This window comes from Oryzias melastigma, linkage group LG10, assembly GCF_002922805.2.
Source record: "Oryzias melastigma strain HK-1 linkage group LG10, ASM292280v2, whole genome shotgun sequence".
NCBI classification, from domain to species: domain Eukaryota; kingdom Metazoa; phylum Chordata; class Actinopteri; order Beloniformes; family Adrianichthyidae; genus Oryzias; species Oryzias melastigma.
This window is the reverse complement of record NC_050521.1, coordinates 22,011,221-22,024,253: the sequence shown is the minus strand read 5'-3', so window position 1 is coordinate 22,024,253 and position 13,033 is coordinate 22,011,221. Positions and strand designations below refer to the sequence as shown.

General features: G+C 37.0%; 2 protein-coding genes across 3 annotated transcripts in view; both read right to left on the bottom strand.

Moving 5' to 3' along the window:
- Positions 1-964: 964 nt before the first annotated feature.
- Positions 965-5,741, bottom strand: cnot7 (CCR4-NOT transcription complex, subunit 7). 2 transcript variants are annotated; one of them, XM_024283453.2, is made up of 7 exons: positions 5,530-5,741; positions 4,999-5,122; positions 4,722-4,915; positions 3,615-3,776; positions 3,202-3,346; positions 2,653-2,763; positions 965-1,959 (listed from the first exon to the last, which is right to left on the bottom strand). In XM_024283453.2, exons 2-7 carry the CDS (start codon positions 5,113-5,115, stop codon positions 1,828-1,830), a joined length of 861 nt encoding a protein of 286 aa, XP_024139221.1. In that variant the 5' UTR covers positions 5,116-5,122; positions 5,530-5,741; the 3' UTR covers positions 965-1,827. The 2 variants fall into 2 exon arrangements, with proteins under 2 accessions (XP_024139221.1, XP_024139222.1); XM_024283454.2 differs by lacking the exon at positions 5,530-5,741 and adding an exon at positions 5,315-5,500.
- A 1,601-nt stretch (positions 5,742-7,342) lies between these two features.
- Positions 7,343-13,033, bottom strand: part of mtmr7a (myotubularin related protein 7a) — a 16,245-nt gene continuing 10,554 nt past the window's right edge. Inside the window, exons 10-15 of the mRNA XM_024283451.2 lie at positions 12,917-13,033; positions 11,744-11,793; positions 11,464-11,664; positions 11,218-11,352; positions 9,409-9,535; positions 7,343-9,325 (exon numbers count right to left, since the gene is read on the bottom strand). Of these exons, the coding sequence (XP_024139219.1) occupies positions 9,017-9,325; positions 9,409-9,535; positions 11,218-11,352; positions 11,464-11,664; positions 11,744-11,793; positions 12,917-13,033 (939 nt within the window). The 3' untranslated portion in view covers positions 7,343-9,016. The remainder of the gene's footprint in view (positions 9,326-9,408; positions 9,536-11,217; positions 11,353-11,463; positions 11,665-11,743; positions 11,794-12,916) is intronic.

Sequence of the window (13,033 nt, the reverse complement as noted above, 5' to 3'; positions counted from 1 at the left end):
GAAAAAAAAAAAAAAAGTTCTGTGAGTGCTGCAAATTTGTTCATGGAGAATCCAGATTGTGTCAGGTTGTGTCCCGTCTCACCTGCTGTGGCTGAGTAAATTTTACTGTATTAACACATTTGTAGACAGAAGTATTGGGACGCCTAAGAAAGTCCAGGTCAAGTTCATCCACACTTACTTACTCCTGCAGCGTTTTAGCTTCTCGTTGGAACAAAAAGCTGTTTTTAAAAGCTAAAAAAAAAATGACAAAATGTTGTTTTGGTGAATGTGATGGGCCCGTACCACTATTCTTCCTCCATTCATTTTCTAAACCAAATGAATCCCTTTTGGTTGCTGGAGCCTATCCTGTGAAAGCGTACACCTGACTCTGTCCCACTGAGGGACAATTTAGTCCCCTATTAACCTCTGAAGCAGGACTTAGACTGTAAGAGGAGACAGAAAGGGGGATTCGAACCAGAAATGACCCCTGACCCGGCTCATAAATCTTTCATTAATGACAGCGTCTTCTGAACAGCTTTAATTAGGTCCCAATACTTCTGTCTGCGCAGCCACTCTAGTTATTTTTATTTTGGGGCAGAAAAGTAGAATGTTTTGTCTTTAAAACAACAAAAAAAAATCTTCATGGTGACACATACATATATTTATATATTTTTCTATTCCGTCTGTATGAATAAAGACGACATGGATGTGAGGCGATGAAATGTACAGCTGGTGATGCCTTATCAAAATAAAACGAGCTCATCTTCCACTTCAGTCAAACAGCATTTTTTATGGTACAAAACTTTATTTACAAAACAAAATCTAAAAACATTCCTTTTTTATTGCATATATTTTTTTACTCCTTTGTCATGTGGGAGGTGAACCGCAGGAAAAAAAAAAAAAAAAAAAAAAGAAAGCTTCGGCGGTCAGATTCCGACACAGGCAGGTTAATGGACACTTCAACACACACCGATGCACGTCTGAGCACGACGCAACCACAGCATTTATTTCAGCTTCAGGACATGCGGCAGGAACAGTGGAACACGGAATCCGATGCGTTGATGAGCCTTCGTCTGGGTTTGAAGGGTAAAACCGACTTCCTCCCCTTTTTAATAATTCAAGACTAAAATATTTCAAAACCTCAATTGCAATAAAACTGAAAGTTTACTCTGCTGGTTCAGCTTCGTTTCCTCACAAACTTTTCTAAATGTTGAGAATTCTCATGAACATCCTTTTAAATCTTCGTCCAGAACAGGAGGGAGGAGCTTCTTTACAGGTAAACGTCCTCCAGGTTCATTTATGGGAGTGAAACGCACGGATTTTCATGCTTGTAAACGCACAGGTTCCTGTTCTGAAGGTGATCCGTCAGGCGAACGTGTAGTGTTGAGCTCACAATAAATAAAAAAAAAGGTTTAAAACAGAAGGACGCAGCTTTTCTTTAAGGCTGAGTGTGGGTGGAGCTGCTGCTGCCGGAGTTAAAGGCTTCACACATTCACAATGTAAAAAAAAAAAAAGTTGAAACGGAACACAAGAGGAGAGACGCACACCAGGAACATGTTTCCATATAAAATCAGGTTAGAGCTTTAAAGTGCATTAACATTTCTACAGAACACTTTAGGAAAACTAAAATCCCATCTTTTCAAGCATGTTAAATGGAACTGAACCGAGCACATGGTCTGTAGGAATAAAAGCCTTGGCGCGCACCGTCAGCTCAGGCGCGGGCGGCTGTGATTCTTCTAGACCGTCGTGTTCAAAGTGAGCAGAACAGCTTGCTGAATGGTGCTGCGTGTCGTTCCGGCTCGTCCATCGTTTCCTCAGCTGGTTGCCGGAGCTCGGACTCCTGCGCCGTCACGACTGCTGCTTGTTCGCCTCCTCCTCGTACGCGTTTCCCGTTCCGTTCTGGACGTAGGCAGAGGCGGAGCCAAGCCCGTACAGGTGACCACAGTACTTAGCATCGTCGATGTGATCCTCAAAGAACATCTGAGGGGGTTTTAAAGAAAGGTTTCAAAGCTTTAGAGAAAGGTTTGTAAAATATACAACAGAAAATTCTGGTAAAAAAGTCAACTTTTAGTAAAAAAAAATCTGGATTTTGGATGGATTTTCAAAATAAAAGTATGATCCTGGAGCTATTTGAAAATTTTAAAGAAAAAAAAAGTAATTTGGGGTAAAAATATAAACTTCAACTTTATTATGGCAATCACATATACTTATATATATATATATATATATATATATATATATAAAAGCAACAGATTAACTCTATTTGATTATCATTAAACTAAATTCATCTAATATGAATTGTCTGTAATGTATGCATTATTGCAAATACATCTATTTATGACTAAAGGTAATTATGTCAAAAAGATGGCTTCATCTTCATTTTTTTTATCAGTTAATGGCCTAACATTTGCAATAGGTCGTCATTTTTTTTTGTTCCTTTATTTTTAATGCTAGAAATAAACCAATAAATAAAATATTTTATTTTGAAAACGTTTTTTTCTATGTAGTGATTTTTGGAGCAATTTAACAACATAAAATGTATGATCTGTAATTTATTATTGACAGTACTTTTACACAATAAAATATTCTTTCTGTAGGGGGTAAAAAAACGAAATAAAATCCAGATTATTTATTTCAGATGTGCTGAAACCTCCTCCTCTTCTTCAATCTCACCTCTCTCATCTTGAAGAAAGCCATGCCTGTGAGTAAGGAGTCAGAGCCGGCCTGATGCTGGGGTCCGATCCTCTCCAGCTCCAGCTGCTCAGCCACTTCCTGCAGTCCGCCCTGAACACGACACGATGGAAGGATCAGAGCTCAGAAACAACAAGTCTGTACTTTGCACAGAAACTCTTGTAAAATTACAAAATTCTGGAAGTTTTCCTTAAATATTATGTCTTAAAAATGCCTACAAAATAGCTAATATGTTTAATTTATCTAAACTCATCAGTAAAAATTCTGTTTTAGGTTAAAATTTAGAGGAAACTGATGAAAAACTGTATATTTGCATCCCAAGTGTCAGAAAACTGATGTAAAATGGTAATATTAATTTAAATATTGTAAAGTTTTTATACCTGACTGTCTTTAAAGGCTCTTTTCACTACACTAATTCTGCTAAAAAAAATCCTGAAAAGTTTACGAGCCAGCACTTTCATGTTTTTTTTTTTAATGGCCTTTTGCTTCTTTAAGTTTAGACATTACTTTGGACAGTCTGTGCTTCGGTACCTTCAGGTTTTTGCAGCTTTTCATGAGGTACTTGACATCATAGATGACGGGGAAGTACAAACGGAGAATCTCAAAGAAATCGGCCTCCTCCTCCGGCAGGTTCGCATTGGAAAGAATTTTGATCAAGTATCCAAAGTCGTAGCCGCTGCAAAGCACAAACAGTTAAGGTAAAACTAAGATCGCTTCAACAGAAGGAGATGGCTCAGTTACAACAGTTGCCCACTGGGTGGCGATATTACCAAAAATAAGAAGAAGAGAAACTTGCATTTGGGGTCAAATTAGGTTATAATCTAAATGACATCAATATGATGCTGCAGTGTGGAGATTATATTATTTAAGGTTTAAAAGGGCATCTATTTTACTGTCAAAATTAAATACAAGAGTAACTATTAATGGTTTAGAGAAGGTGCTACCTATGAAAGGAGAGCCACTTGATTCCGTCACAGAGCACCACTCCTGAAGTCATCAGCAGCTCTGCAAAGAACAGCGTCTCGATGCCTTCTTCCTCGTGTTTCTTGAACTGAATTCCTGAAGTGGTCAGGAGCTCGATGGAGTCCTGTGCGTACATGTCCTCTCTGGTTAAAAAAAGAAAAAAACAAAAGTCAAATCTGAGTTTCTACACATTTATTCCAAAAAGCACCATAGAATTATCTAAGCTAAGAGGGAAACCTGGAAAAAAAGAAAAGAAACTCAACAGGAGACACAAACTTCAGGCAGGAATGACTTGATTTGGATCGATGTGGAGAAAAAGACCGGGTCGTATTTAGACTTCCATTCGGAAAGATGAATTTTTAACTTGCATTGCGAGTCTTTAAGTAAATAAGTTGCAGCAATTTTTCGGTACCTGGTTGTTAGCATCCCACCACCACCACGGCCTAATCCTCACCCCAATCCATTTACAAATGGAGGGATTAAAAGTGCCACTCTTACTTTGAAAATCCCCCCCAGAGTGAAGACGGTAACTTCCACCCTGAATTTCTCTGAGGAGTGGGTCTTTAGATGTTTTCTAAAGAACAAAAATCGAGTTTGTTCCTTAAAAAAACAAACTTCCATAAATTTGGATGAAAATTGTGTTTTGTTGCATTTTTTTTTAAAGATTGGAAGTCAAAATTAATGAAAATTAAGCTTAAAATTGCATTTATTTATTCAAATTGTTGTGAATCAGAAGCAGACTAAAAAATACAGTTTGAAAAAGTTACGTAGAAAATACACTGAGCGGCTCCGCACCATTCTGACGACATGTAGGCAACTAGATCCATTTTTGTTTTCCTCATCCGAGCTGTCATCTGGCTTAAAACTGTACGGCTGGAAGGATAGCTTCGAGATGTAAACAGAGAGCTCTCAGCAATCTCTCAGCTCCACACCAATGGTGTTTTTTTTAATTAAAGACCACTGACAATGCTTTTTAAATTGATCAAATGTAGATCTTTAAATGGGAATTTTTGTGAACTCGTTCATTGAAATCAAAGCAGTTTAGTGTGCTGGCAGCGATCTCTTTGCTGACGGGAATCTCATCTTACGTGAGGCTAAACCTAAAGTTGAACTGCCACGTCGACGTCCCGGGAGGGTACTCTCCCTGCTCGTTCATGAATGTCAGGCCCAGCTGGATGATCTTGAGCAGATCCACATTGCAGCGCAGTAACTGGTACTGATAGTCGGCGTTGCTTCGGAACTCTCCGATCGGTCTGGCTACAACTCCTGGAAACTCTGTGTCCTGAGAGGCAAGAACGAGGGGCTGTGAGCAGCAGTGACAGCAGGTGGATGCGTGGGTGGGTGGGGTCTCTGAGCATCTCTCACCATTGCAATGTAGTTGTACTTTCGGATGACATGCCGGATTCTCTTGAGCTCCTCTTCCAGGTTACTGGCCCAGACCTCACATATTCTTTGGCTGTGGTCCACAGTGGCTGCGGGCATAGTGCCACTTCACGCATGGAGATGGGGAGGAGTGCATGAAAACAAAGACAGGTTAATTGCAGGGAGCATCTGGGGGGTGTCCACAGAAACAGAAATGGTGGTGCCTCAGCACTGAGATTGAAGCAGCCGCAAACACAGCAAAGTCATGTGTTTAGCCGCCTGCTAGCTCATTTAAGCAGCACTGTTGCTAGCTTGTTACCTGTTAACAGTTAGCAGGTTGGAGGTAAAACTTCCAAACTAGCTGAGATGAGACTGTCTGCAGTTTTCCCACACAAAAACATCAATGTCAACTATGCAGGAGGGGTTGTACAACAAGACAGGCACGAGTAAGTAGCAGCTGAGGCGCGCGCGCGCACACACACACGCACCGGGGCGTCACTTTTGGGGAGACTGCAAATGTTTCGGTTGACTTACCGTTCCCCGAACCGCGCGCGCGTGTGTTTGAGCGTGTGCTATCTGAAAGCTGGTGGTGTGTTCTGTGATATCTGTCGGGAGGGGGGTTCCGCTAACTTTGAAATACTTTATATTCTGTGTCGTTTGATGTCAACCTACGGCTGCCATCATAGCGGAGCCCGCACCGTGACGTCATGACGTAAAGAGGGTAACGTCATGACGTTTGAGGATCCTCATCCGGAACAAGTGAAAAAAGTTTTCTAATAAATCTTTGTAATATATATATATATATATATATATATATATATATATATATATATATATATATATATATATATATATATATATATATATATATATTTAAAAGTACTAATAAACGCTTTGGAAATTATTTAATAATTTATTTATTTAAAGTAAGCAGGCCGTCGTGGAAAGTGTATATATAAAACAAACAAACGATTTAATAAAGATTTTTTTCTTATTGTAGACACTAATTTATTTCACCACATATATTATTTTTACTTTTCAACTAATTCTCAATATGAATTGCAGTTTCTCAGTTTGTACTAAGATAGAAAAAAACATTAGATTTTTTTTTCTTAAAGTTATTTTATTTTGGTAAATGACGGAAACGGCTCGCACAAAAAAGCTTAATCTATGAAACCCCAAAAGGGCTTCTTTTACATTTTAGAAAAACATGATGCAAAGTTTAATCAGTTTTCCTAATTGTTTGTTCTAGTAAAAAAAAAGTATAATATCCAAAGGATCCAAAAATGCATCATTGTCTTCCAACTTTTACATTATGCTGATTTGGATCATTTTATTCCTCCATCCAAGATGGACAATTATATTTTAAAAAGTATGTGTGTAATTTACATGTATAAGTCAAAATTTTTATAGAAAATTTCTATAAACTAGAATATATTTTAATTTAATTTTCTATTTTAATTTCTGTTAATGAAGACAAACTCTTAATAACGAATACTATGTTGTAGGTGCACTGATAATCATTTATTCCTTATACAATTTCATTAATGTTTTAATCCTTTTTTTAAACATTTCCATGTGTTGTTTGGATATTTTTTTTTCTAAAAGGCAATTAGGCTACTTGTCTTTATTATATTTGTATTAATTAACATTATTATTTTTCTAAGCTCATATATTCTCTATGTTCCTGCATCCTTTAACCATTTATTTTTTAAAACCATGAACTTAGTTTGAGATTTAGATAATTGAAAATGATATAAAATAGAATTGAAACCATCTTGAATGTTGATACATTTTGTTATCTTGCAACATTTAATGTTCTTTCAAAAATGTTTGCAGAATTTTGAGTTTTTTATGTGATTATTTGAGTTTGAAACATTGTTTAAACTTTTTTTTGGTCACAAAATATAACTGAATAAATTATGAATTGTAAGAGAAAATTCTGAATGAAATTTTTTTTTTTAATGGCATGCACAATTATGTGTGCTTCCTAATTAAAGAAAAAAGTCTCTTAGCTTTTAAAGTAAAAACATTTTTTAATGAATTGTCATAAAATAAAACTTAAAGAGGGATTAAAATCTTGATGAAAACATTTCCACTGGTAGTTTTTTTTTAATAAACAGATTGGGACTTGAATATAAGGTCACAAAACTGCCAATTACGAACCTTTAAGCTGCAGAAGAACATAATTGACATAAAATAGATTTTACTTTTATGTAAAGATTTTATTTTTATATTTTACAGTTTAGATTCAAATGGAGAAAGTAAGCAGCAATTACAATTTAAATAGCTCATTATGAATATTTATTTATCTTGCTTTTCATTTTCAACAACAAAAAAATCCTAATAATGGTTTTCATATAACTTTATTGATGTACCTTTGTAATACAGGTAGTTACAAAACACTGAGATCAAGCAAAAAAAGCAGATTTTGGGAGAATGTGGCAGGTGATGGATAATGAATTTGTGTATTTCACAATAAAACAGACACATTAAAATTAACACTTTGTTTGCTAATGTGAACACACTAAGCTAGCACAGACTGGTAAAATACAGAGAAGCGTTTGAAGAGATACACACAAAACAGATCCTCATGCACAGTCATTCTTGCATTGTTCATTTGCTTAAGTGCAGTAGCAGTAATACATGATATAAAGTTACAGTGATGCATTTTTACAGAGTAAACATTGCACATATCTTCATCAAAACTCCTGGGATTTGTGTCCCGACCATTGATTGCATATGAGAACTGGACTGAGTCACTCCTCCCGCCCAGCGTTCCAAACAGGAAGTTCTCTCTAGATCCAAGAAACCAAAATTTCATAGACCTCTATTGAGAAATTCCAAGATAAAATCCAACATGGCGTATCTGGCAGTTGAATTGACGTCATTTGGTTGGAACCACTTTCAGTGGGTGACCTCACATTCAGTCCAGCTCTCATATACAGTCGATGGTCCCAACCCAACAAAAAGTTGATGCTTGCATGATTCAGTGTGCTGGCTCAGCAGCTTAACTCAAGAAAAACAAAAGCTGATCTGATGTTAAAAATGTGTTAGCAAGAAAAGAAACTTTGTAATTCCTTAAAAGTTGAATGTATGGCTCAGAAAAAAAGATATTTAGACTCAAAAGTGTAGATATATTTGAGTTATTCTATATGACTAAGCTTCCATCAATCAACAGGCTACTTAGCATGGAAGTTTAGATGCTCAAAATTAGAGTTTTTAACTTTAAATCTTTTCTTATATTTGTAAATTTGAGTTTTAATGCTGGTAATCATTTTTATTTACCAATTTCCTTTAACCAATTATAGCCCAGCTTACCAAACTAGCATGCTTACAAAAAGATCAACAGATTGCCAAGACAATCACAATAACTGTCTTGATAAAGTTTGATTTATTTTAGGAAATCTCGAATGTGCATGACAATATTATAGTTAGTGTTCAATATGATATTTTAAATCACAAGTGCCTAAAAATGTGTTTTTTTCCTCTATCACAACCAACTTTAAAACCAAAACATTTTGACTATTTCTAGACAACAATGTCTCATTAGATTTGTAAAACTGCTAAAGATTTTGTTTAATTTGAAAGAGACTTTTTTAGAAAGCAATAAATGAAAAGCACAAGGTTCTGATCATGTATCAAGAACTGTGACATTATCAGAGCTCCTAACTCTCCACAGTTCAGCTGGTGTTCCCTTTGGGGGGTTGAGGCTTTGGTTAACTTTATAGTTTATATGACCTTCATGTTTGATGTCTTTGGACCTCTGTAACTCACAACTCTCAAACCCTGTCTCGCAAATTCTACTTAACTTAAAATGTTTCCAGCGGAGAATAAATAAAATGTAAACAAACATACTGCAGCTCTAAAACTCGACCTCACAGAAGAAGAATTCTCTGCTGGCACACAGACGTGTCTTTAAGTTACGTTTGTATGTAGTTGATGTCTAATGCTACAGTGAGCAGCAGTGATTTGGTCATAAAGGTTGTTCAAATTAAAAACTGGTTCCAGTCAAATCGGCTCAGGCAGCCGAGTAGGCAGCCTCGTCGGAGTCGGGGTCTCTGGTGCTCTCCTCGCTGAGAGGCGAACGGCAGCTCAGGTCTGCAAACCCGGACTCCTGGTCGCTGCTGCTCGTCTCGGCTTTCAGGCTGGAGTCCTGCGGGGGGAGGATCATGGTGCTGCCGTCCAGGGCTTTTGGAGTCAAGAAGCTGCTGGTGTAATCTTGAGGGGTGTTGGCTGAAGTCAGGTTGTTCCCAGGATCCCACAGTGGGAGGCTTTTGTCCGAGGAGGCTGGGCTCCAACTCTGTTCCTGCTCCAGCTCTGTGATTTTCTATTCATCATGTAGAATACAGTCATCTTCTACAGTTTGGTAAAGAGAACGTTTGTTTGTCCTCTGAGGAAAGTTTGTCTCACCTGCTTGTGTGAAGCCAGCTGCTCCTCCAGCTGCTGCGTCTCCTCCTTGATGGCTCGCAGGTAATCCTCTACAGACTGTCGAGGATGCATACCCTGGTCAAATCGGTTGTACAGTCCTCTCCAGAATCTATGCAAACGCAGAACAGGGAATTAGTGCAGTTTATTCTCTAATAACCAAGACTCGAAAACCTGCATTTAAACTAAATTAACCACTAAAACTATCATGTCTTAGGGTGCTTTTACTTTTAGGTCCACATTGGAGTTCAAATCCTGTAGACAGTTTTGTGATTTTGGCTATAAGATGTAAAAGAACATTTAACAAGGGTAGAAAACAAGCCAGGTCGGGTTACTTGCAAATGAATCCAGGTGTGGTTCGTGACAGTGTGAATGTAAGCAGACCGACCAGTTGATGAAAGAGTTTTCAAAGAGAAAAGTTCAGAGCTATAGAGAGTGAAGTAAAAAACACAGAACGCAACACAGGATGAATTGGAAAATGTGCAAATTACAAAAAAGTTGGGAAATGTCTCATCAGTCAAAATTGTGAATTGACAATATAAAAAACAACATAAAAAAAATAAAGAATGAAAAAAAAAACTTGTATTTATATGTTACTTGAATTCCTAATTTCCTAAAATGTACTAAAGGGCCGAAATAAAGGCTGACAAAGATCTTAGACATCCTACAATTTGAAAGGTTCGTCCTACATTCTAAGGGGAAAAAAATCCAAACTCAAAATTATTTGCTAACTAGAAGTTTAAAAAAAGCTAAGAAAAAAATATATTGTTTAAAAAACAGAGTATTTTTTGTGTAACATTGACATGCTAAACAAATGAGCCTCCAGTGGTCATCGGAGGAACTGCAACATTTAATGCTTCATGTTAAAATAGCATTAATAAAGAAAGCAGGGGTGTGTGTGCCTTTAAAAGTTTCCTTTAACAACAGAAACAAACACATGAAAATAAAAGGAAAGTTTGATCTGTTTTCAGATAAAACTTAAAATTAGCTAAAAATTGTATATATTTTTTCAATCTGTGTTAGTCTTTTTTCTTTGAAGGGAAAGTTGAGTTTCAAAAATAGAATTATCATGATATACACAAATCAAAAGTAAATTTTACAAAAAAAAATCATTGTATTTTCATTCCCTGCAACATACAAATAATTTCATTGGTCATAATGGCTACAAGCGATAATGCTAATAACCTACTCAAATAGCATAAATAGCAATTTTTTGTTTTGATTTTTGCTATCTTTTTTCCCAGACAATATAAAGAAAGAAAAAATCTGTTAAAAATATTAAAATGAAATGAATGGATCATTTAAATAAAAAACAAAAGAACAATTCAAGATAAAATGAAATACCAAAAAGTACACAGATCCAAAGAACTAGATGTATTCTTCTTTTTGCATTTACTTTTTCTTGGTCAGTGTTTGATTTGGAAAACACTGCCCCCAAATGGGCAGATGTTGTAACTGCATGTCGTTCCCAGGTGGTTTGATTCTCCAGGTACAAGCATCAAACAAAAGAGGGGTAATATTTGATCCAGACGTGATTGTTACATCTTATCAGAGTTACCAAACAAAAAGTAAATACAAATAAGACTAATAGAGACTTCTATCACCTGAAAGTGTAGTACAATTCCAAACCATACATTCATAAGTCCAAAGAACTCATATTTTTAGGTCAAAACCTGAGACTTTCCTTTATTTTTGAATTAACCATCTTTGAAGCTGTTAATTTAGTTTTCATTTGTTTTTAGTGAGTGACTCAAATCTTTACAAATCTCGTTTTTCTCAGTGTGAAATACATACTTGAAACAGTAGGGGGCAGTAGATGGTCGCAGGAGCCCTTGAGTCTGGCTGTGATCTGGCCTGTACAAAGGGTTGATGTAGTCTGCACGATTCTGCCATAGAAAACTCCATAAAGAGTGAGTCTTCTCGTGCACTCTGAGTCAAACAAAGACAACATTTATTTATTAAATCGACTTTATTTCCAGAGCACACCTTTCTGTGCAAAAATGAAGAACAAACTTTGTAGCAGCAGGTTTTAAAACTCACTGCAGCTCTATTCTCTCCCGCTGACAGTTGCCAATAAAGTTTCCATACTGACAGGAGTAGATGTGGTTGTGAATGGTGATCAGGGACCTCTCGTTGTATTGGAAGGCACAGGGGAACTGCTCCATCAGCTGCCACAAGCACTCCAGGAACTGATCGATGATAGGAGAAACCTCTTTGGGGTCTCCGTCCAAGTGGTTGTACCTGCAGAGAAGGAGCAGGCGCTCGATTGTGAAAACTATCCAAACCATAGATGCAAAAAAGCTATATGTTTGAGCCAGACCTGTGAGTAAACTTATGTCCGAACGAGATCCAGTCTTTCTCAATGAGAACCTGTCCAGAAAAACAAGATTAGATCAATCATAGAGGACATTTAGTCTCATTAGGTTTGTGATTTTTTTTTACATTTGACAGAAGCTCAAATAACTTTTTTTTTTTTTTTTTTTTTAAGACGCTCTGTGCCAAACAGGATCATCTCAGTGCAGCTCATAACCAATGTTGTGCAGCATAAGGCAATATTTTAACTCATAAAAAATCTAACTTTTTACCAAAGTTTTGCTTTGTATATAAAATCTGTGCATTCTGGAGGAAGCATTGAGCAAACAGGGATGTAAAAACCTACATAGTTTATCATCTATGTGCACCTCAGCCCTCAATTTATAAATGTAATATATGCTAATTAAATAATCTTTAATTTAAAAATTGCTATTTTATTTTTCTTTTATGTATTATTTGTTCTTTTTCCCTTACACTGCTGGGTTTTGTTATTTTAGTTTGGTGTTAGACTTTGGTAGTCTTAGTCTGCGGGCTTTGTTTATTTGTTTTCTTTAGATAGTTTTGGTTAGGCAGCCATTAGCAGGGAGCTGCACACTCCAACGATCGGGCTGGGTCAGCAGTGATTGCAGAGTCCTGTACTATTCATTAGTGAGGAGTTAGTACTGACTCCTTACTGATAATGCACAAAAACCGAACATACAAGATGTGCACGATACACCACACAAACCACAGTCTGATTCTGTGATTTCATAATTTTTAACAGTCAGGCTGCATATAAGAAGCTTACATAAACACCCCTTACAGGCTCCTTATGCAGTGTGCAGGATTTGACAGGCTCCAAAAAGAAAAAATTGATACGACACGCCTGAGTCTCTCCTACTTCTCCCTTACATGTTGTGTAAGCGTTCACCACAACATGTCACTTGCAGCATGCCCATAGCACAAAATGTGCTTGAACATTTTCACTCTACAGGCTCATCGACTTTTGTACAACTTTGATATTTTGTTCGTAACACCCGTTACTCCATTTTTCACTCAGCTCAGATCCACCCGTAAGGACAATTGTGAATAAGACTTTCACAAGTAAACAAGAAACAAACTGAACTAAGACCTGATATATTTCCTGGACAAGCAATTTAATAATAATAAAAAAAGGAAATGGTTGGTTGGTTGTATCTACCATGAGTCCTCTCAGGGTCCTGTAGAAAGGGTCCAGCAGAACGGAGGCCACCGAACACACCTGTGCAGTGCGATCCCAGCCGTCTGAACAGTGAACCAAGACACTGACACCTTCCTC

Coding starts and splice junctions, on each gene's coding strand:
- cnot7 (XM_024283453.2), bottom strand. CDS start 5,115: ATGCCCGCAGCCACTGTGGACCACAGCCAAAGAATATGTGAGGTCTGG. Junction 4,916..4,998: donor AGTACAACTACATTGCAATG/GTGAGAGATGCT, acceptor CTTGCCTCTCAG/GACACAGAGTTTCCAGGAGT. Junction 1,960..2,652: donor CTTTCTTCAAGATGAGAGAG/GTGAGATTGAAG, acceptor AAACCCCCTCAG/ATGTTCTTTGAGGATCACAT.